This window comes from Vespula pensylvanica, chromosome 10 (assembly GCF_014466175.1).
Source record: "Vespula pensylvanica isolate Volc-1 chromosome 10, ASM1446617v1, whole genome shotgun sequence".
NCBI lineage: Eukaryota > Metazoa > Arthropoda > Insecta > Hymenoptera > Vespidae > Vespula > Vespula pensylvanica.
This window is the reverse complement of record NC_057694.1, coordinates 4096483-4117872: the sequence shown is the minus strand read 5'-3', so window position 1 is coordinate 4117872 and position 21390 is coordinate 4096483. Positions and strand designations below refer to the sequence as shown.

The 21390-nt window shown below is 38.1% G+C and overlaps 1 protein-coding gene across 4 annotated transcripts in view; it reads left to right on the top strand.

The window, feature by feature from the left end:
* Positions 1-21390, top strand: part of LOC122632651 (nephrin-like) — a 272598-nt gene that overhangs the window by 184528 nt on the left and 66680 nt on the right. For all 4 annotated transcript variants that reach the window (XM_043819739.1, XM_043819738.1, XM_043819741.1 and 1 more), the window contains one exon: positions 7571-7782. In XM_043819739.1, coding sequence (XP_043675674.1) covers positions 7571-7782 — 212 coding nt within the window. The remainder of the gene's footprint in view (positions 1-7570; positions 7783-21390) is intronic.

The following is a 21390-nucleotide window of genomic DNA, read 5'->3' as shown; positions in this document are numbered from 1 at the left end:
AATTTTTTAACATATACGAAGCAATTTGTATGCTGTATAAAATATGTAAAGAATTAAAAAAAAAAAAGAAATGAGTTTTACGTTGAAACCACAACGGGAAATAAAAAGAGAACATTTTTTTTTGTAAGTTTAATATTGAGAGCTTCAATCAAAAAAGCACACATGCATTTTGTAGTTACGTTTATCCAAAGATCTTTAAAACTGTGCTTAAATGTTCTAAATTTTATTAATCTTTATACAAATGTAACTCGTTACATCGTTATCGCGCTTAATTCAATTTCAAAAAGTATCCGAATATTTATGTGACCGAGTGTATATATGTAGATAAATACATACATCGAATATACCGGATGGGACGACGATAAAAAGGTGGGCTTATTTGTAAAAGCACTCGCAATGAGAATCGTGGTAGATGTTGAACGTATTCCGAGAGAAATTACGATAAATAATCGTCGAAAATTTTCATGAGAATAGCAGGGTGGTGGCGCAAGCACGAGACGCCACCCGAACGCAACACAATGCCGTCTGGTTCTATTTGCATAACAATGTTTAGCCGTGAAAACAAAGCTCCGTGACGGACCGAGAGACCGGCGTTCCACAGCGCCCTTGGGCAAAAACTGACGTATTAATACCAACTGAATTTTCGGTAGTGTCGTCGGACTTAATTTTGGCACAGCACCCTGTTAATTGTTCAAGAACTTAACGTTACCGTTTGTTAGTGCAATCTTCAAGACCAATACAGTCGGTACCTTTGGAAAGACAAATAGAAACGAAAAGCGAGTCTCTCTGTTTGCGCAAGGAAGGTATCACTTTACCAGATTAGATAGCTTTTCGATGAAACCGTAACCCGAGCAGAAAATTTTCTTATCATTTTCTTTAAGTATATAAGATACTTTCGAAGAACGATAGTCGTTCAAAAGCATTTTTTCGTAGCATTTTTGATGAAAAATTCGAATAGCTCTTGTTTGAAGGACGGAATAAGAGAATCGTTTCCCATTAATACTTTCACATCAAACTAGATATTGTATAACTGTCGAATCAAGGTTAAAAAAAACGATAATGAGAACGGAATTTTAAGTGAAATCAGTTAAGAGTAAAGTACCGAGATATAACCTTCCTAGAAATGGTATTTAGAACGAGAAACGGTAATAACATCGAGAAAGGAAACACTTTCTGGAATTATTCGAGAAATATCAAAATAAGTTTGATCATACATAATTTTACGTGTTCTTAGCATCGAAACAAAAGGACATGTAAAACGAAGGAAACAATAGCGTGCGTTAAAGCGTATCGATCGATCATAAGGGCGCACGAAAGCTTGGAAAATCGGCCAATCTCGCGCTATAATTTGCCGAATATGTATCACCGTGCGGTGCAGCGCGGCGCGGCGATTACTTCGGAAAAGCAGCAGTTTGGTCTCGGTGAAATATCTCGAGCGAGCACGGATCGAACATAACCGTAATACGTAAGGGGACATTGGTTGTAACGGGAACAGAAACATTATGTTCGTATCTGCTTGGTCTACCACCTTCCCACAGAACTCAATAATTTCGGCAATGGCCACGAGCTCGAAAAAGGTCCGGTAGTATGATGCCACGAGAAAAGGGGTCGAACACGTAGCACGAAAGTGCGTGATGCACTCTCGTGGCGTGCTCGCGGGCAGTAACCCTAAATATTAACACGTGCCCTATGCGGCGAATTGCACTGCATTACCATCGCCAGCGTGGTCGGCCATTACCGTGGAAATATTGAATTTCGTTATCGACCTGAAATTATCAGGCTGACCCGACGTTCTAAGGACAAGCATTACCGGACTATAAAGCCCAGGGAACTCTTCAAAGGGTCGTTCAACGTGTGCGTCGAGGTTCGTGCTGTTGTTGGAGCTCGAATATAACACTGTTTTCGAACGATGTCTCGTAGAGAGGTAAGGGCGGTAGACAAAGCCGCGTATAGTTGGCGAGCTCTAAAACCGGAGAACGGTAGGTAAATGTACGGTAGGTACGTATGTATGTCAAAATTTTGTACCGGTTCTAAGGCAGAGAAGGACGTACGAAATATCGTATAAACTCGAGTGCGCTTTAAAGACGACGATTATTGTCTAGAATCTAGCGGAGCAACGATAGAAACAGTTTTTACTTTTTAATCGTGAGCACATCCTTGTTGAAAACTTTTTTCCGCTCCTTCGAAACGATATAGATAAGAAGAGAAACAATAGTCGGTTAAAATGTTCTATTGAGACGGTGCATCTCTCTTCGAAACATTTTCATCGATCGCATCGGATGAAATCAAAGGAAAGCAAACAGAGCAGTCTCATATTCTCAACCTTCTACTTTCTCGTTTCCTCATTAGCATCGAATACACTTTGTCGCCGAACTTTCAACTACCTTCGCACAAAGAAAAGACTGCGATTGAATTACAAGTTTTTTTTTTCACACGAAAACGTGCACGCGTTGCGACGGTTTCTCGTTTAACGAAAGATTAGCGGTGTTAAGCTCGCTTGCACTTTACTGTGCAGGTTTATCGTACATCAGAAGAGCTAAGGAAGGAAAAGGAGGACCGAAACGAACGGAGAACCGAAAAGCAAGAAGAAACTATGACAGGTCTGTTAATCGACGTAGTCAGACTGCCGTAATGCGTCACGACAGTTCTCCCGAGAAATTTCGTTTCGTTGAAATAAATTTCATCGCGTTGTTTCTAAAGGCGTATCGCGTATTCTCTACCACGATCAAGCTTAAAGAAAAGATCCCCTCGATCGAGCCACGCACGTTGAAAAAAGAAAAATATGAGAGGGGGATTTTGTTAAACCACCGAGGATATTAAGCTCGCTCCTTTTAAAAATCTCTTCTCCGGAGTTCTCGGTACAAAACAATGGAATATACCTCGTACGAGGTCGAGTTGTGGGAAAAATAATTCAACCTACGTACGAAACATGCAACTACCGGCGCGTGTTCTTCCTCCTAGAACGAAAAGGAAAAAGCAAATTTTTACGAAATATTCCAGAAAGCGCATGGACGATGTTATCTTTGTGCGAGCACTACTTGTCGATGTAAAGAGAGAAAAAGAAAATCAACAATAACAAAAAATTCTCTTGGCTCCGTAGCGAGTAAATTCCGATAAAATCGTGTGGGAAGATACCGATCGATCCCATGAAGTTTCAGGACGCAGAGAGTAATCGTTATTTTGGTTAACGGAGCTGTACAACCATTTACGTGGCCGTATTTTCATCGTGACGATGAGAGAGAAAGAGTGATAGTAATTCGAACGAGGAGAAAAGTGGTACGTCACGATAGAGTCAACTGCACTACTACGTATCTCGCTCCCGATATGTCTGACTGTATGTCGTTATTTCTACTAAAATCCGTTTCGTACCGAGCCAGCCTCGAACGGACGCGCGTCGACACGTAGTCGGGCAAAATGCCGCAAATATCTAGCTAAACCGACACTCATTTTCTGTGAGACTCATTGTCACTGACAAAATATAGACAAAAAAGAGCTGCATTCTAATTCGCGCGTTATAATTGTTTTGCTTTTATTTATCAATAAAAAGAAACACGTAACAAGATTTCTTTTTTCCGTTCTCTCTCGACTCGTCTACCATGTAAAGCATTTTCTACTATGTTTATTTAATTTGTTCTGACTTCAACGAACCAGAAACAATCGGTAAACGAAAGAAAACGACTTTGATTGTTAAAATTAATTCGAAGCTCCTGTAGCTGTCGGTTTTCTACGAGTTGAACAATTTTCTTTTCTTTATTGCAACTTTAATCTCGTGCAAGACGTCACATGACGTCAACTCGTAAAGGCGTCACATGAAAGATTCGATACCTTCTATCGTAATCCTTCGCCTTGCCGAACTTTAATCTTTTTCAACTTTACACTATTCACTCGCTTCGTTTTCTTCGAGTTATCTTTATTTTCTGAACTTTCTTTATTCGTTCGTAGAATTATTACAGAACGTTTTAAATCCTTCAAGCTCTCGGTGTCGTATACGTCGTTTATAATTGCAGCAACGATAGGACGTATAAAATAACAAGAATGAGTCTACGAGCGGTAACTCGAACTCTTTATCTCGAAACGTTATTGCGGACGAATATTTTCCGTTCGAGGCTCTTCGCTGGCGTGAGAGAGTCACTCCATTAATCTTTCGTAATGGTTTCGATCGTCCTTCCGTAGCGAAAGTCCGTGTGTTCATTCGTCTGTATACGTATGGTGTATGTATGTGTAATGCGTTCGCGAATGCTCGTTCGAAATTCACTTTGCTTTATTTAATCTCTTTCGCGCGTATCGTGCTCTACGTTCGCTAGTTTATCGATTGAAAATATCGAATAATATAGTCGTAGCTAACTTCGATACTACGATGTCTACTATCTTTCTCAGCAAACGCGAGCGAAGAAGAAAAAACATACGAGTAAAAAAAGAAGACGAAATTAGCAAGGTAGATTGGTTACCAAGCTTTTTCCTTTGTTGTTAGATTATCATGGTCAGTGCGAAAAGCGTAGCAACGGATAGCCTGATAGTATATGGTAACAGGATAGTAGATGGAGAACAAAGGAATGAAAAAAGTGCGCGGTCATGTTTCTTTTATTGCATTAAATGTGTTTTATTTATAAGAAGACGACAATCCTGAAGACGAAAGTTGTCTAACAAGCAGATATTTATCGAAACATCCAAAATGTTCAGATATCTTCTTCGTATTACGATTCAAGGATTGATATATAGCATTCGTTCATTGAAATCGTATACTCAACGAAATCATTAACAAGATAGAGAAGAGGATACTTGTGTAAATATAGCCCATCACCTCAAATATCGTTAACCTATTTTCTTTAACAAATCTAAAGTCGGACAAGTGTAAACGAATCATTTTTTACTGTTACAACCGCGATACGAAAAAATTGTCGGTATATTCATACCGAGGGAAAGACGAAAGATTTTTTTCATCGATAGAAACAAAATATCGAGAGCGTCGACTTATAGCGTTGTTATTTGCGTTTCCGGAGATCGTGAATATTTTCGCGAAAGGAGAAAGGCATGGCAGGAGGAGAACGGCGTAGAATAACGTGGTAAAGAGGATGGCGGACCGAGAATCGGGCAAAATATTGGAAAGCGGGCTGCACGGCGAGATAAAACGTTTCATAAAACAGACATCGATTCCATATTACCCAGCACCACATCGACGTGGATCTAGAGCTACATCGTGGGATCCCCTGGGTGCTTGGATATAAGAGCAACAGAAATAGCGCGAGGCGAAAGACGATGGTGGAATATGCATTTCCTTATTGCATCGAGTCGCATTCTACCCACCATTATTTTTTCTACTCGAATGCATTCCACTAATCAAAGTATTTTTATCGAACACTTTCCAATACCACGATCTGATTAAAATCATCTTTAAATGTGTATGTGTGTATCTGTGTATATACATATATTCATAGAATCCAAGAAGGAGAGCCGTAAAAAATCAAAAAAGATATCAAGGCAAAATTATTTTTGAACGTCTTTCGTTGAAAAAACGATTGTATGTAGATATTTTTTATGCCGAGCAATATCGCAATTTCATTGTTTTTCATAGATTAATAATGCGGATGCATGAACTTTGTCTTTGTGATTTATTTAATGATATTAAGGAACGATTCAGATTAAGTGCTAATACGCCGGAGTATCAATCAGTCCTTTCATCGGGTGGATTTGAATGATCAATCTTATACTAGTTTCTCGTCAAATAGTTCCGCTTCGTAGAACCCTCCTCACTAATTTTTTTCGCTTCTTCGATCGTGGAGAAAAGCATAGAAACCAAATGCGAGGAAAATAATCGCGAGGACACATTTCTTGCACTGAGTGACACGTCTGTCTTTTTATCCTCAATATTTTCTACGATTTTTTTAATCACATTGTTAGCCACAACACGCGACGCTTTGTCCTCATCAATCTCCGGCGAGTCATTTGAGTCTCTCTGTCTGTCTCTCTTTCTCTCTACCTCCCTCCTCTCTCTCTTCTCATCGTCTATCCTTGATCATTTATTTAAAGAGCCGTTTACTCGACCTATTTTGCACGCACAATCGTGTACGCGTACTCGTTAGCATACATATAAATGTGTCAACATTATTTTTCACCCGTAAATGGAAGGATGCTAAGTTAAATTATTAATATCTCATCTATTCCTATTGTTCGATCGTTCGAAAATTCCACTTTTCACCATTGTTCTATAATTTTTAATAGGATAAATAAAATTAACATTCATTTGGTGTAAAATATTCCAGACTCTACCATAATGAATATCACAATCGTAATAACTCCAATTCTCACATGAGATATCTGGAAAAATTATCGAGCGAGAAATAATGTCGAGCTTTATAATTTTAAAGTCAAATTTCTTCATTTCTATGGATTATAAGAATTAAACGACTCGAGATTAACGACAGAATTTTTCTTTCCTGTCTCACTTTTTGCGAAATTAATCGGATGGAAACGAAGGGAGTATTCGGGCAATATATCGAATAACAAGCAAACTATTTAATTACATTATTCTTGTACACGTACATGAGATCCTCTACTCTTGAGTTTTTTGTGCGTATAGCTTTATCCATAACGACGTGATAATTATTTTATCGATGTAAAATAATTATATTTTCTCAGTACGGATAATATTCGTATAGCTTCTAAATGCTTCCCAATGAATCACTGTATTCGAGGAGATTCCTACTTTTTTATTTTCGTCAGTCGATACGATATTCATTGCTCGGATTTAGATTGCATTGGCTGGAAACTTTTTTATAGGCTTCCTCGATAGTTTCGCGAATTTTTCGAATTCTTTGTAAAAGTGGAATGCCATGATTGTAAAAGCGAATATGACAGATTTAAAGAGGATACCAATCGATGGAATCAGTTCAAAAAGAAATACGTGATTTGTTAAAATTTCTTCATTCAATATTCGAGAATGTGAAAACGGCTAGTGTGCTATTCAACATATATCGTTATACGAAGCTACCGTTCGTATAATATAATTAAGCTAGGAAAATTTATTTGAAAGGAATATAGACTTTTAAAATCATGCAATTACTTTTTTTCTTTATTAATCTTGATTAGAAATCCACTGTGAAATATCTCGAAATAAAATCATGGAAAAATAAATGGAGATAACTGCTTATTTCAGTTTAAAGCTTTTAATAGACAAATAAAAAATTTTAGAATTTTTTTCTAAAATATATATAAAACAATCATTTTTGAACGCTTACTTTCTGAAACGTATATTATTTATTTTCTATTCGCGAACATTATGCTAATCTAATGACTGTCATATATGATCAAAAAATTAATAAACAACCTTTGCAATTATTTACATTTCTGTCATTCAGTTTATGCATTTTATACATCTAATTTGATTAAAATAATGCTGATATTCATCAAGGCAGAACCTAGCCTGTAATAACTATTCCTCTTTGAAGTGTTATAGGGCTTATTTTATAAATAGATAAAATATTGATTTTTTCATAAAATTTTGCATTTGAAAATAAAATAGTAAGTATATTTGAAAGCGATATTTTTATGGATATACTTTTCCTTATTTCAGAATCGACGCCCGAGAAAAGCCAGTGACCAAAGCGCAACATTCCTCGGATTCGGGAGTATTTGGTCCACGAGCTTACTTTCGAACTGCCTTTCCCAGCCCCGCAGTTCTCGTGATCGATGATATAAAGAGGCACGATGCTGCAACATATAGATGTAGAGTCGATTTTCGAAAAGGCCAGACGCGAAGTTTCCGTTACAACCTCACCGTCATCGGTAAGACTTCTATTATTTTTCTCTTTTTCTTTCTATCTCGCTTTCTTCGTTTAAAAACGATAAAAATGTTAACAAAATTCTGGAACAAAGAGGAAAGTCAAAATTATTTATAAGTTTCTCCTTACTTCTTACTTTTACCAAATCGATTAAATGTGTGTGTATATATATATCGGTCGAATCCGAATGAATTTAATTATATATGCATTTATATAGCTAAAGACTCAAAACCGGACGTCGTCAAAAACTTGATCGATCATTCGCATCGAATACAAGCTTACTGAAAATAGTAGAGACGCGGCATCGAGTATTTCCTTCACTCGTACGATATTACTATCACCCACGTACTGCCACTACTACTTCGTACTTCCGACTATGGCGAAAAGTGCACTTCTCGTCCGTAAGAGAAGAGAGGGGAATAGGTGAGTCTGATCAAACAAATGGTGACTGTTGAAAAATGCATGAGCCAATCGGAGACGTGCTGCCTCGACTGACTTTCTCTTCCCCTCTATCTCTATCTCTGTCTCTCTATCTCTTTCTATTTCTCTTCGAACTTTCTTCTCTTGTGCGTCAGCATACTCGTGTCACGACGCGCACGTACGCGAATCACCGCTTTTCCTAACCCTTCTTGGTACTTAATCTGCAGCGAGAATCGCTTTTCGCGTGTAATCCTCCTACCACGTTTACCTCGGTTCTCAAGTTCCTCTGAACTAAGTATTGTATAGGACTAATGCGATTGTATGCATTACGACTAGGAAACATTATACAATTAATAAGTATTCAATTATGATTTAGAAGGAAAACTTTATTATTATAAATATAATCATTGAAAATCATTCCGCACAAGCTATTAAGTTCAAAGTATTATACATACTCTTCATCATATCCCTTTGATATATTCGATTCGTATCTCGCGACCTCAGAAATTGCTCTTCAATCCAAATAGTTCTTCTTTTTCGATGGTTCTACTATAAGAGTTATGGCGCGGTAGTGGTAGTCGATCATAAAGTCCGCGACATACGAAGGTGTAACTTTCATGGAAGGGCTTCAAAGCAGTCGGTTACAGTAGGGTCGAATCTCGAGAATCGTATAGCTCGCGGCAGGAATATAACTTGGAAAATCGTACTTTCGATCCTTCGATGCCGAAATCCATCTTCCGCGCCAATTCTTTGCACTTTCCCTCACCTTTAACCCATTCGCATGAGGTTAGAGAGTGCGCATACGACGAGGGAGGGCAAGCGAGCGGAAGCAAAGAAGGGCAAGGGAAATAGGAATGACGGGAGCAAACTCGGCGGAATGGAAAGGAGAAGCAAGGCCATAGAAAGAGAGAGAGAGAGAGAGAGAAAGTAGAAAGAGGTAAGGGTGAAAACGGCATAAGTGTCGCAGTGCAGATTTCAAGAAGAACCTTCGGGCTAACGTGGAATTTCTCTTTCTCTCTTCCTTGCTCTCTCTTTCCCCTGAAAACCTGTTCTGTATCTTTATTTCTCTCGACTATGTGCACGCACCCTTCAAACTCTTGACTCGAATCTGTCTCTCTCTCTCTGTCTCTTTATCTCTCTCTCTCAATCTTTCTCTTTCCGTTTTCTCCTTTGTCCATTCCATGACTTGCTCGACTGCAATACAGAGAAGAACGACGACGAATACGTTGACGAAGAGAGCTGCCCTGGTACAGGACGACCGAGTCAAACGTACTTGAGGTATTCCAAAAAAGAAACGAATGAAATTGGCTGCTGTGGATCGCTAGGAACCCCGACGGAGATCGAGGTATTTTCATCAGAGAAGATTGGTTCCCGTGAGTTCCTAGATTGCGTCCCTCCAAGCTCCTGTGGACTTTACCAGACTAACCGCCGTCCTTCTGCAAACGATGCACTGCCAGAGCACCATACCCCTTCACTACTACCTCCCACTGCTACCGTCCCTCGCTTCTGTTATTCGGTTTTTCCTTTTTCTACCATATTACGTTCAATTTCTGCGAACCATGCTCCCTTTCTCTTTTCTTCTTCGAATAGAATTGACTTACTCTTCTTGACCAATTGAACCTTAATAATATACTGCAACAAAAAGGAAATCCTAAACGAATTATTCTTTGTGGAAAATGATAATGATTATAAGGACTATACTTTGTCTATTTTATAAATTAATAATAAACAACGAGACAGTATGATTCTCATATCGATCCTCAAAGAGGTAATTTGTTGCAAGCGCATCTGAAGTTAATTAGTGTACGATGATGAAAGAAAATATCATACTATCCAATCCATATTAAAAATAAATTTTATCAGAAAAGAATTTGCGGTTTGCATAGGAATCACAGATTGATGTGTTAAATTAGTTTTCCGGTCATCGCTTGAACCGTGTCGTCTCTTCGATGAGCGTAGGTGTACCTATCTTATAATTACTTAAGGGTTAGAAAGAAAGAGAGAAAGAGCGAGAAAATGGAAGAGAAGAAAAAAAGAGAAGCACGACGTGATCACGATCATGACGATGATGACATATTAATACACGAATGAAATTGTGACGCGCGTACGTTTAGAATCACCTGTGTATAGAGGACAATAATACCATGTCCAGCATCGAGGTATTATTATATTATCGCATTACGTATTGTCTCATATCTAACAATGTCGTAATATTATCATATCGCATATGCACGCAACGCTATTACCCTTCTCATCTGATACGCACGAACGCAGACTTATCTCTCTTATTTATATTACGAGGTGTCACATTTAAACAAAATTTTTGAATATGTAATTTCGCATTTACGCGAGAGAAATTCAAATTTAATAATATCTCTTCAAAGTACTTTTTTCCTAATTACTTTCTTTTTTCTGATATTGTATTCTCTTCTTCCTTGCCATCAAAAGTGACGTAACACAACAGTTTTTCTTCGTTACATCAAAGAAACATATACAAAAGCGTAATTTGAAATTGTGTGTTAAATTCTTGCATATCTCCACAGATAAGGTCAGGAAAAAGTTCGTGCGACGAGCGCTACAAACTAGCACGAATCTCCATGCATTAACAATTCCGAAGCGTATCGGAACGACGTATAAAACGTGCTCGGCGATGGAGAAAGAACGAAAGAGAAATTTTCTACTCTCCGACGCTTCACTATTATACGAAGTATACAGACTGCAGCATACATGTAGGATAGTAAGCGAGCTTTACTCGGAGAGATTCAAAGGGGAAAATAAAGCTGCGCCGCTACGAGCGCGACAACTAGCTTGGATATTTTCAAGAAGGCTTTAACGCGTACGTTTTTGTCTACCGAAAGAACAGCCGCATGTGACAACGGCGGAAACCGCGCTACGACGAGGAAACCGGAATCTGTCGCACGACATTACCTCACGCTCGACAACTCTCTCTCTTTTCTCTGTCTGTCTTTCTCTTTCCTTCTTCTCTACTTCATTCTATTCTATTCTCCCTCTCTCTCTCTCTCTCTCTCTCTCTCTCCCTCTTTCGTTCGCTCGCTCGCTTTATGCATTGTCCTGCCGTGACGAATTCGACAAGAAGTAGTAAACTGATAAAAGAGGAAGACGAAAGCGCCATGTTGCAAAACTGGAAGAAGAAATTTTGAAAGGCTTTAGTACCTTAACTTGATTAAATATCGAATGGGAATAATTTAGTTATCGATGTCTTCGTTTAGAGCAAATTGAAAAATGGATTAGAATTTCGATAATTATCGTTCATTATTTAAATGGTAAATTCGAATTAGTTAATGAGAAATCATTAATAGATAAAATAATATTTAAATGACATAACGAAGGATTAGAGTAGAAAAGAAATTCCAACGATCGTGCAGAAAAAACTATAATGTTAAATTTTCTTTTAATTAATCTTTCCATTTCTTTTCCTACTTTTTCTTGTCATCCTTTTTTTCTTTTGATTTTGTCATTTACCGATGAATCCGACTTTTTCCATCGTTCTCTTTCTCGCAGATAGATATGCACATTACACCGTATCACGTTCGACGTTCTATCACGTATTTTCTTTAATAAAATCTGAATACTTGTTTCGTTGCTTTATGAAAAGTGATAAGTTTCGCATGTTAACGCAGTCGATTTTTTGTTTAAAGTGTCATGCTATAATCTTTTTGTCCGGCTATTATTGCATCGTCGCAAATATGAACAAATAACAATGTACCTTTGAGAAAAAGAAAATAAGGTCGGTAATCCTTTCTCGTCTTCCTTTATTTCGTATATATATATATATATATATATATATATATATATATATGTATATAGAGTTATGTTCGTCGACTAATGGAAAATGCGATGGAAACACAGAGGATATAAGAGGTAGATAATAAGATATAAAAAAGTAAAATCAAAAAAATAACTTTATACATATAGGTCTATCAAGTAACGAATAAGAGTATGTAATCCAATCTCTTTCTAACGCAACTAATTAACTTCCGCGACATTTGAATTACATCTTAGAAATTAAATTATCTCATTTCCACCGCTTCTTAGTTCGTTCTTGAATCTATAATCACTGCTGACAGAGGAGTTGTCAGCAACCATCCACGATGTGATTACCAATTGACATTAAAACTAGAAAGTGACATTTGAAACGTAATACTGAACACCTTGCATATGTGATCTAACTAGTAGATTATTTAATTCTTTGGGATTTTTTGGTTTTCTTTGGAATTCAACTCGTTCAAAAAAGATGAAAAATACTTTTGAACTATCCTCCATTGTTTCGCGCACAAGCGTGATAATCTTTTCAAAACTAAATTGCGCCAAATATTTCACATTGCTCGGTGGTCGAGGATCACGACGATCTTGCGGAAAAAGAAAAGAATTTCGAAAAGAGTAAAGAGAATGTGAAACTGACCATAAGAACAAACAGGCCGAACCTTGGAAAGGCGAATAACAGACGTGGAAAAAAGGGGTGGCCAAAGGTAGAAAAGGTAGGGCAGGTAGTAGGAGGGTTGACAAACCGGACCCAAGATCAGAAAAACGGTTCACGGAATCGCATGAATTTATGACCGACATAAATCGGAGCTGTTGGCTCGCGCGTACCATGATTTTCAGAAGTCTTTGCGAGTATGCCCACCAGATTCTCACCACTCTGCACGATGGAATCTACGAGAAAAAGTGTGCCCGCTCGGAAGCCAATCGGAAGGACTACGATCTCGCGTGGATTTAGAAGCCGGAGCACGTTCGCCGAAAATCTCCGTCAGATTATATCGCGACCGACGATTACCTTGAGAATCTAACTTTAGATACCCCTCCCTGTAATGTTTCTGGACAACTTATAATGCGACGATCGCCATCAGCGTTAAATCGAACGTAACGAGCAGGAAGAAGAAAAAAGACGAACAGAAACGAGAATTAGTATCGAATTTTTTAATATGACTATAAATTTCATCGAACACATTTTCTCTTCTTCGAACATCTCTAGTACGTGTAGAATATGGGTAAGAAATATCGTAAGCGAGTAAAAAGAATAGATGCTACTCGCAATTCGCGCCGACTGTCGGTGCAAAAAGAGAAAAACAACGTTTTCTTGGTTCGCTTACGATTATACGGAGAATAGTCGCGTTCGATATATGTACACCTCGTTGCCAAGCACTGGCACGTTGGTTTTGGTTTACCAAAGTATGCGCGCAATTGCCGAAGGGAGCTCGTAACTCGAACTAGCGTAGAAAGGAACAACCGTTGTCAACCGCGATGTGATAAACTACCTCGAACGCTAACTACGAGCGAATTATTCCAAGTAGATGTTCCTTTGTTGAAGAACTTTCCTCGACACCTCCTAGCTGAGTATTCCTCCTTCTGAGTATTGGACGAAAAAAAAGAAGAAAATTCTTCGAAGAGAAGGTATGACGATGCCGCGATTCGGCTCGACTCGGCCCAGGCTTAAGCCGCGTCGCGTTTCTCGGCCACTGAGAGAGAAGAGCGGCTAACCAAAAACGAGCGGTAATCGCGTTAGTTCGCAGCTCCGACAAGAAACCCGTGAGACTCCGCGAGAGAATTGCCACCTGTTTGGCCCGAAGTAACGCGCACAAACTCCATTTGGCGTGGCCTCTAACGGTAACCGTACGATCGTTACGCTCTCGAATACGATCGTAATTAGTGGGATATCGAAGGAAGGAAGAGCGTGCGGTTAAATAAATGTCCGACGAATTAACGAACGGCATCGTTCGATGCACCATCGGATGCCGTGCTTGGCCATAACGGCCAAGAATTAACGGGCTTATCGACTAGAAAGAAATACGAATTTCGAAAATGTCGCAAGCCGTAATTTGCAGAGGGATGAAATCGAGTAGCAGCCGTATGAGTTCAATCGAGTATATTAGAGTGCCGCATCGGCGAAGCAGACGATTCGCATTAAGAAAAAAAAAGATTGATCTATCTATCGATCGAACGATCGATCGATCGATCGTTTGATTCGCAGAATAGTAAGCTGTACTTCATAGTTTCGTTATCGCTATATTTTTACCCTTCTCGACTTTTCTTAATAAAACGTTTGCTTTCGCATCGTCTATCTACCACAACTGTTTATTAAATTTTCAATATTTCACCTTAACGAAAACCTTTAACGAAGCATTTTATTCGCGCGACCTCTCGAGTTTATTGAAGAAGCTTTTTTATATCCCAGAAATAGAAATTCATAAGCGTCGAATTATAAATTAATTAACAAATCTTTAATAGAATAACAAAGTAACGAACGCGTAATTGCTGGAAAAGTTTCTATTTATTCATTTCCTTTACATAAGAAAATGTAATTAGTCGGTCGTATTTTCTACGATATTTTCATTAAAATATATTAATGATAATAAAATTGTCTAATAATTATTCACTATGTCTATTATCAATGCTTAGAGCATAAAATCAATAATCTTTCCATTTGACTCAACTTTTCGCGCATACTTCAATTTTATTCTTTAAATGTTATCCAAAAAATTTTTTTTTCCACAAAGATTCCATTAAAGATTTTTCACATTACCTTTAATTGTCGACATTCGAGGGTTTTCTAGATTGTTTCAAATTATTACGAAACACAATTTTTATCAAAAAGACTCTTTCTGTTTCTTTTACCTCCTTCGGATTTCCAGAAAGATGTTCCAACAAAAAGTCGCGAGAAAATTCAACGATCTTCTCGACGACGAGATAGAATTCGTCCCATGTTCGTCTCGTGGATATGTGCCGAACCGTAATGTTTCGCAAATATTGGCATAGAAATCGGCTCTTCTATCTTCTACATGTAACCATCTCCTCGAGGCCACATCCCACAACCACCAGCAGCACCACCATCATCGACATCGTCACCGCCATCGTCACCGCTGGCATCACCATCGACGCACACCTACCAACGATGTCTTCTTACTCGTCGATCTGACTGCAGACACCTAAATTGGCTCGATACATCGTACGAACGCGGAGCGAGTACATAACTCAATAAGTATACCAAATTTTCCTCGTCGTTCTATTGCAGGCGAATATTTCACTAGAAATACCGTCGACGAGACATCTAGTGGTCTCTCTCTCTCGCTCTTCTTCTCCTCGTTTCCATCCTCCTATTCCTCTATATTTTTTTCTTCTCTTTTTCTTTTCTTCTTTTTATATGAAATACTTGTATCACGTACTCGCTAGTCCCTACTTCTCTAAAGGTGGATTTTATCGTACGTGACGATGACTTCTCTGCTGTTCAGCGATATCTCTTTCCCACGTCGGTATCTCTTCTTTCTTCGCTAACTTTCATTCGTTAAAATCTTTACGTGCTATTTAAAATAACTTTAATTAAACATTTTTACGTACGATAATCTTTTTAACGAGAAAGTGCAAAAAAGTAATAATTTAAAGTCGCAATTAACAGACTAGAATCGTTATTACGAAGAACACAAGAGCGCATTTCCTTTCTTCCAAGAGTTTAGATTAGACACGAGTTCTCGCGGTAGCTCCTTAAGTGGCGGACATTACGATCGGCTGCTTCGCACTAGTTCGAATCCACACCTACGTAAGCAGCGATATATCTTCGATTTCGCTAATACGTCTGACCTAACAAGTTTCTTACTGAGAAAACTACCTCGCCATTCTTCCTATCGTTCTCTGGCCACTACCACCATCGCCGCCGCCACCACCACCATCGCCGCCGCCACCACCACCACCACCACTTTTTAACCTCGTAGCACTTATCTGCCGGTTTTACCTTACAGTGGTTTTCGCAAGCTATTATCAAACTTACAAAAGTAAAATTAATAGTTCATTAAAAAAAAAAGAGCGACGGACGTATCCATATGCCTTCACAGAAACAAAAGGGATATAGAGGAGCTCGATTTACAATCTTGCAAAGTTACGCTCGTTCGATCCCTATATACCTGATAACTATCTCGATAATTTCGCGAATGAGAGTCACTGACAAAGCGGAGTTAGGTGGAGGCAACCAGGAACCCTGACAACCGGCCAGCAGATTTTAATATTTGCAGCCATATCTCAGTAGAAAGAACTTTTGCCTGGAAAAATGGCGAGCTGACTCTCACTTAAAATCACTTTATACGAATCGCGGCTACTTTTTCGCCAGTCTCCTAAACCCTCCTCCTTTACACCCCCATTTTCTCTTCTCCCATCTCTTCTCCCACTCGCCAATCTTCGCCTCATCTCTTTCTCGACCCATAACCTATATCCCATGGAAAACTCGCGAAAATCCATTTCGCCGCTCCGCTGTCGTCGACTTCTGGAAACGTTCGCATTATTCTTACGAACCCTCGGTTCTCTTTCTCTCTTTCTCTCCTCTTTACATTATCCGAAGACATATAGCGTCGGATAACATTTTTCGAGAAAAATGTCCGTTGCTCCTTATCCCGCCAAAGATCCGGATGAATACTAGCCTTCACGTTTGACCGTAACCCAGAAGCAAGAATATATTTTATTCTTACTTCCGAGTCACCAAAGACAAAGGTGGTCGCTCTATTTGTCCATTAGTTATAACGAATAGAAATTTATTCTATCCTTCCTTGTCGATATTATTGGCAATTATTATCGAATTTCATTCAAAGGAATAATTTTTCGATTCGATTCTATCTCTAGTATCTGATATCGTTAAAAGTAAACAAAAGACATTTAGTTACCAATGATAATGGGACCCAGTCGAATAGTCTCGAAATTTCCCCAAGTTCTTAACCGGTAAGTAAAACCAATAAAGACCCACACAGACAGTTTTACTCCCAGCATCCGTATCCGCACGGAGCGGTAAACGAGGCACTAAGGAGTCCAAGGACAGCCATTCGGTCGGTGAGAATTAGACCACTTAGGCTTAAATACCTCGACGACTGCTCATTGGCTTTATCGTAACTTTTAAGCTGGCCCGTTCGTGGAGAACTTCCAATCCCAGAAAAGAATCCGCTGTCCATCGCCCTCATCCACATTTATCTATTTCAGCCATTAATGAGATTTTCTTAATTAAAAATTAATTTTATCGATTGATATTACGTTGCTGATACTCCTTGCGGTTGACGAGATAAAAAATAAATGAAAGAGAAATTAGTCGATCTTGATAAGAAAAAACGAAAGATACGGAAGGTAGAACGAAAGGAAAGAGATCGAAAATTAGCCAGGATCACAGCTATTATCGATGTTTCTGTATACTTTGCAATTTTCAAACTTGTTATAATTAAAACGTCCATCCATTTGACTTATTGACTTACGGGTATCGATTCGCCGATAGGAATATCTCGTAAAAAGAATAAAATACAGATGGATTCTTCATACGGTTAATTCCGATCGTTCAATTGATAACTTATTCTCTTTCATAATTTCCTGAACCTGTTAATTGGAGAGATCGAGTAAACTTATCACGAAGATACCGCTTCTCTCCTGATAAAAGAGTAAACGAATCATTTGTTTCTCATTCCAACGAAAACAAAATTTTGCCTCCGGAATTCTTCATGTTACAATTCATTAATTTATCTGTTCATATCTACATTCTAACCATTGTTACATGATTGAAGGCAATTACGTTACTACTTCCGAATAAAAGAAAGGACAAATCTTTTTTAATTTCTAAGCATATTTGTAAATGTCGATATAACTCTTACGACCGCGACAAATATAAATGAAGTTTGTTCACAAATTCAACAATAAGAATAAAACAGAAAAGCTGAAACGGATTTCCAGGATTGTTCTCCGATAGAATTCCTCGGCCTACATCCTTCCGAGGTCAATAGAAGTCAGAACGGATAATGTGAGGATTTCGTTCTTGAAATCGATCAGCACGAATTGGATGCTTCGAATGATGAAGTAAGAAGGGAAGAAAGGAAGGAGAAGGATGAAAAGAGAGAAAGAGAATCGTTGAATAGAAGAAAAATAACCGGATTCTCGCTATAGTCAAAATATTCGATTAAATGTATCTTTGAGAGCGTATAAAGGTATATCGAGATGCAGCTTCATAAATTCAAGACGATTCCGTAGCGAATTTCACTCCTGCCACGCCGTTACCCGTCGCTTGTCCTACTACTACGACTCGCGTACCTGACTACTGACCGTAAAAATTTAACAAGGATAAGTCCGTATACGGAGAAAGAAAAGGTAGGTGAAAAAGAAAGAGAAAATTTATAAAGGGGCGAGAATAATCAAATGCAAAGGTTAGAAATGCATGGATCTAGAAGCAAAAGAAAGTAAGAAGAGGAACAAAATGAAAAGCAGAAAAAGAATTGAGGAAAAATTGTACGGTGATACCAAAAATAATTCAAAATGAAAGATGATTCCTGCAATGGACTGATACTGAAATCTATTTAAATCGAATATTTATTCCCCCATCCATCTACTGCGTCAAATAAAAAATCGAATATTTATCATTGATAAAAATATTCCAATATATATATATAATGTATAATTTATAATCGCGATTATTATGCTTATGTTTAGCAAGCTCTAAATTCCTCTAACATACTTAAATATAATTAGTCTTATTGTTTTAACAATATTATATCTGGATTATTTTAATAGCAAAGAAAAATAAAAAGATCAACGAATTCGTATTTCGATCGATCGGGCAAAGAAACAATACAGTCTGCAGTATCGAATGTGTGCTTAACATCTATTATTTAAGATACAATGAAGAAGAATGAAGGAAATTACGAAAACTCATACTAGTAGGAGGAATCTATTATTATTACGCTCGGAAAATAAAATTTTACGGAATAAACTTTCTAAACTGCAATCTTGGTAAAATCATACAAGTATACTAAATGTTGAGTTACAACGAAATCGAAATATCTTTTACAATGTTAACGATTTTACTACGTACTACGAAGATTTCAAAGGAACTAAGAGCGAAGGAAAAGGAAGAAGGTAGTAGTTTACGTTTTGGTCGAAGAGGAAGAGAAGAAAAAAAATGGCGACGATGTTTTCCCTCTTACCATCTTACCGTCCCTTCTCTTCTATCTCCATCGCAAACGGTTACTTCCATACAAGCACAGAAATACGCACATTCTCGAAAAACTTGGAAAAGTCCCCGGCATACGAAGTGGCATTCGGCAAACATCGCGCGGCTTTTCAACCGGCGCGCGGGCGTACACGCGAGACCGAGAGCTCCAGGCTTACGGAAGGCTTATTCAAATCGTTCGGAGAAAGAAAGAGAAAGAAGATGCAGGAGGAGGGTTGGAACGAAACGAAGGCGGAATGGTCGAGGTCTAGCTTACTTCTTTTTTTTTTGCTATCTCGTCTACTCGTTCTTCTTTTGAGAGATCGGCTACTATATATACCGGTCGGGAAAAAAAGAAAGATAGAAAGAGAAAGAGAGACGATTATCTCGGGTTAGAATATACTCGTAGACGTCTCACTCGCTCATTGACGAAGCTTTTGAATGTTTCCAGTATCCATGCACGCACTCACAAACCACTCACGCAGTCAAGCAAATTCTACACGTAGTTTTAATACCCTTCACAGTTTTCGAGACGTACGATAAAATTGGCTAAAGAATGTTGTATCGAAAAACGGTACTGAAACGGCACGCAAAAAAAAAGAAAAGAAAGATATTTCTTATTTACGATCATTTTCGTAGACGCTTTAGAGGGCGCGTTCCGGTTACGACTCTTGGACCTCCGCCATTCGTATATCTCGTAGGAGTGCTCTCAGTAGCCTTAAGGGCGCTAGGTCACCGTATGAATAAATAAATAAATGAATAAATAAACGAAGCATCCTGACTTTTCTCGTAATTCTTTTATTTTTGCTCTCCTTTTTTTCGCTCGCTCTCTCTCTCTCTCTCTCTCTCTCTTTCTCTCTTCCTCTCTCTTTCTCTACTTCTCTATCTCTTTATCTCTCTCTTGCTACTTCTCAAGCTCGAACCTCCTTTCGAAGCCTACTCTTTACGAGTTCTAGCCAAAAAATCTCGCGAAAGCCTGAGGTATCTCTCATAGTCGATACATTTCTTTCTCGCTCCAATGATCTTTTCGATTATATTCGTGCATCTCTTTCCTTACGCCGATTCCGCGTTCTCGATTCCTTGCCTTTTCTCCTAGAAAATTCAATGCGTTCAAATCTTGCCGCATTTCACTCGATTTCTTTTAGAAAGTATCTCAAGCACGACTTTATTCTCGATTTTATAGCAGTATCTCTCTATATGTATATAATTTCATACAAATATGAAATATGTGAAAATGAATGGATTAACGAGAAAATTATAAAGTACTTTGGTAGTATGAGTAACGAAGATGAGATACATTATAAATTATTAATAGTAAGATAATACCTAAATAAGAGAATTATAGTCTTAATTTTAAGTACTTAAGTAAGCTAATTTCACGTAGTTTTGCATGGAACGCAAATTGCCAAATTTGAACATGGAGATGGCCAAAGAAACACTCCTTATGCACTTATACACGATAACTATAAAGACTGAGCCTATGAGAACGTTCGTGCTGATTGTATAACAAATTAAAAAGTATTAGAAAGCATTAAGAAGAACTTATATCAAGAGACATTACATAAATATTTCTATTTATTATCTTAATTACGTTATATATTTAACGTGTTTATTAAACTATTATATTTTTCCTATTTAATTTATTATCTCATTCGTTCTCTCTTTCTTTTTCTCTCTATTTTCATTTCTATTTTATTTTCTACATTTTCTTTATTTCCACAGCAACGTCTTCGAAATTTGACGGAAAGCGCGATAGTAACGGATGGTCGAGTATTTTAAATCCGTGCCGCGGTCTCCAACGATCGAGTGCCATACTCGTTGCTCTGCCGTTAGCTCGTTTGAATTTTAGAACGATAGTGGAAACTCATGTACCTCGTACGAGTCGTGAATTTAACTTTCCAGCGGGAAAGCGGAGGAGCCGAATAGAACTAGAGAAGGCTGAGATTCGAATTAATTCACGACCTCGTGACGACATTTCTTCTGGCATCAACTAGCTTGTATATCGTTGCACTTTGCTTTGTTACAACCTTAGACTGCTCGTATTATAATATGTTATAATATAGAACATTTACGGTTTGATTCTAACGAAACCCTTCTAAGATAGTTTCGAAGATGTTCGCTAAAATCTTAGCGCATGAAATTTTTATAAGTGATGTATACTGCTTGAAGTTCCAGAATTCAAGAATTAGTATCTACCATATTCTTCAAAAGAAATTCTCGTAAAAAAAAAACGCG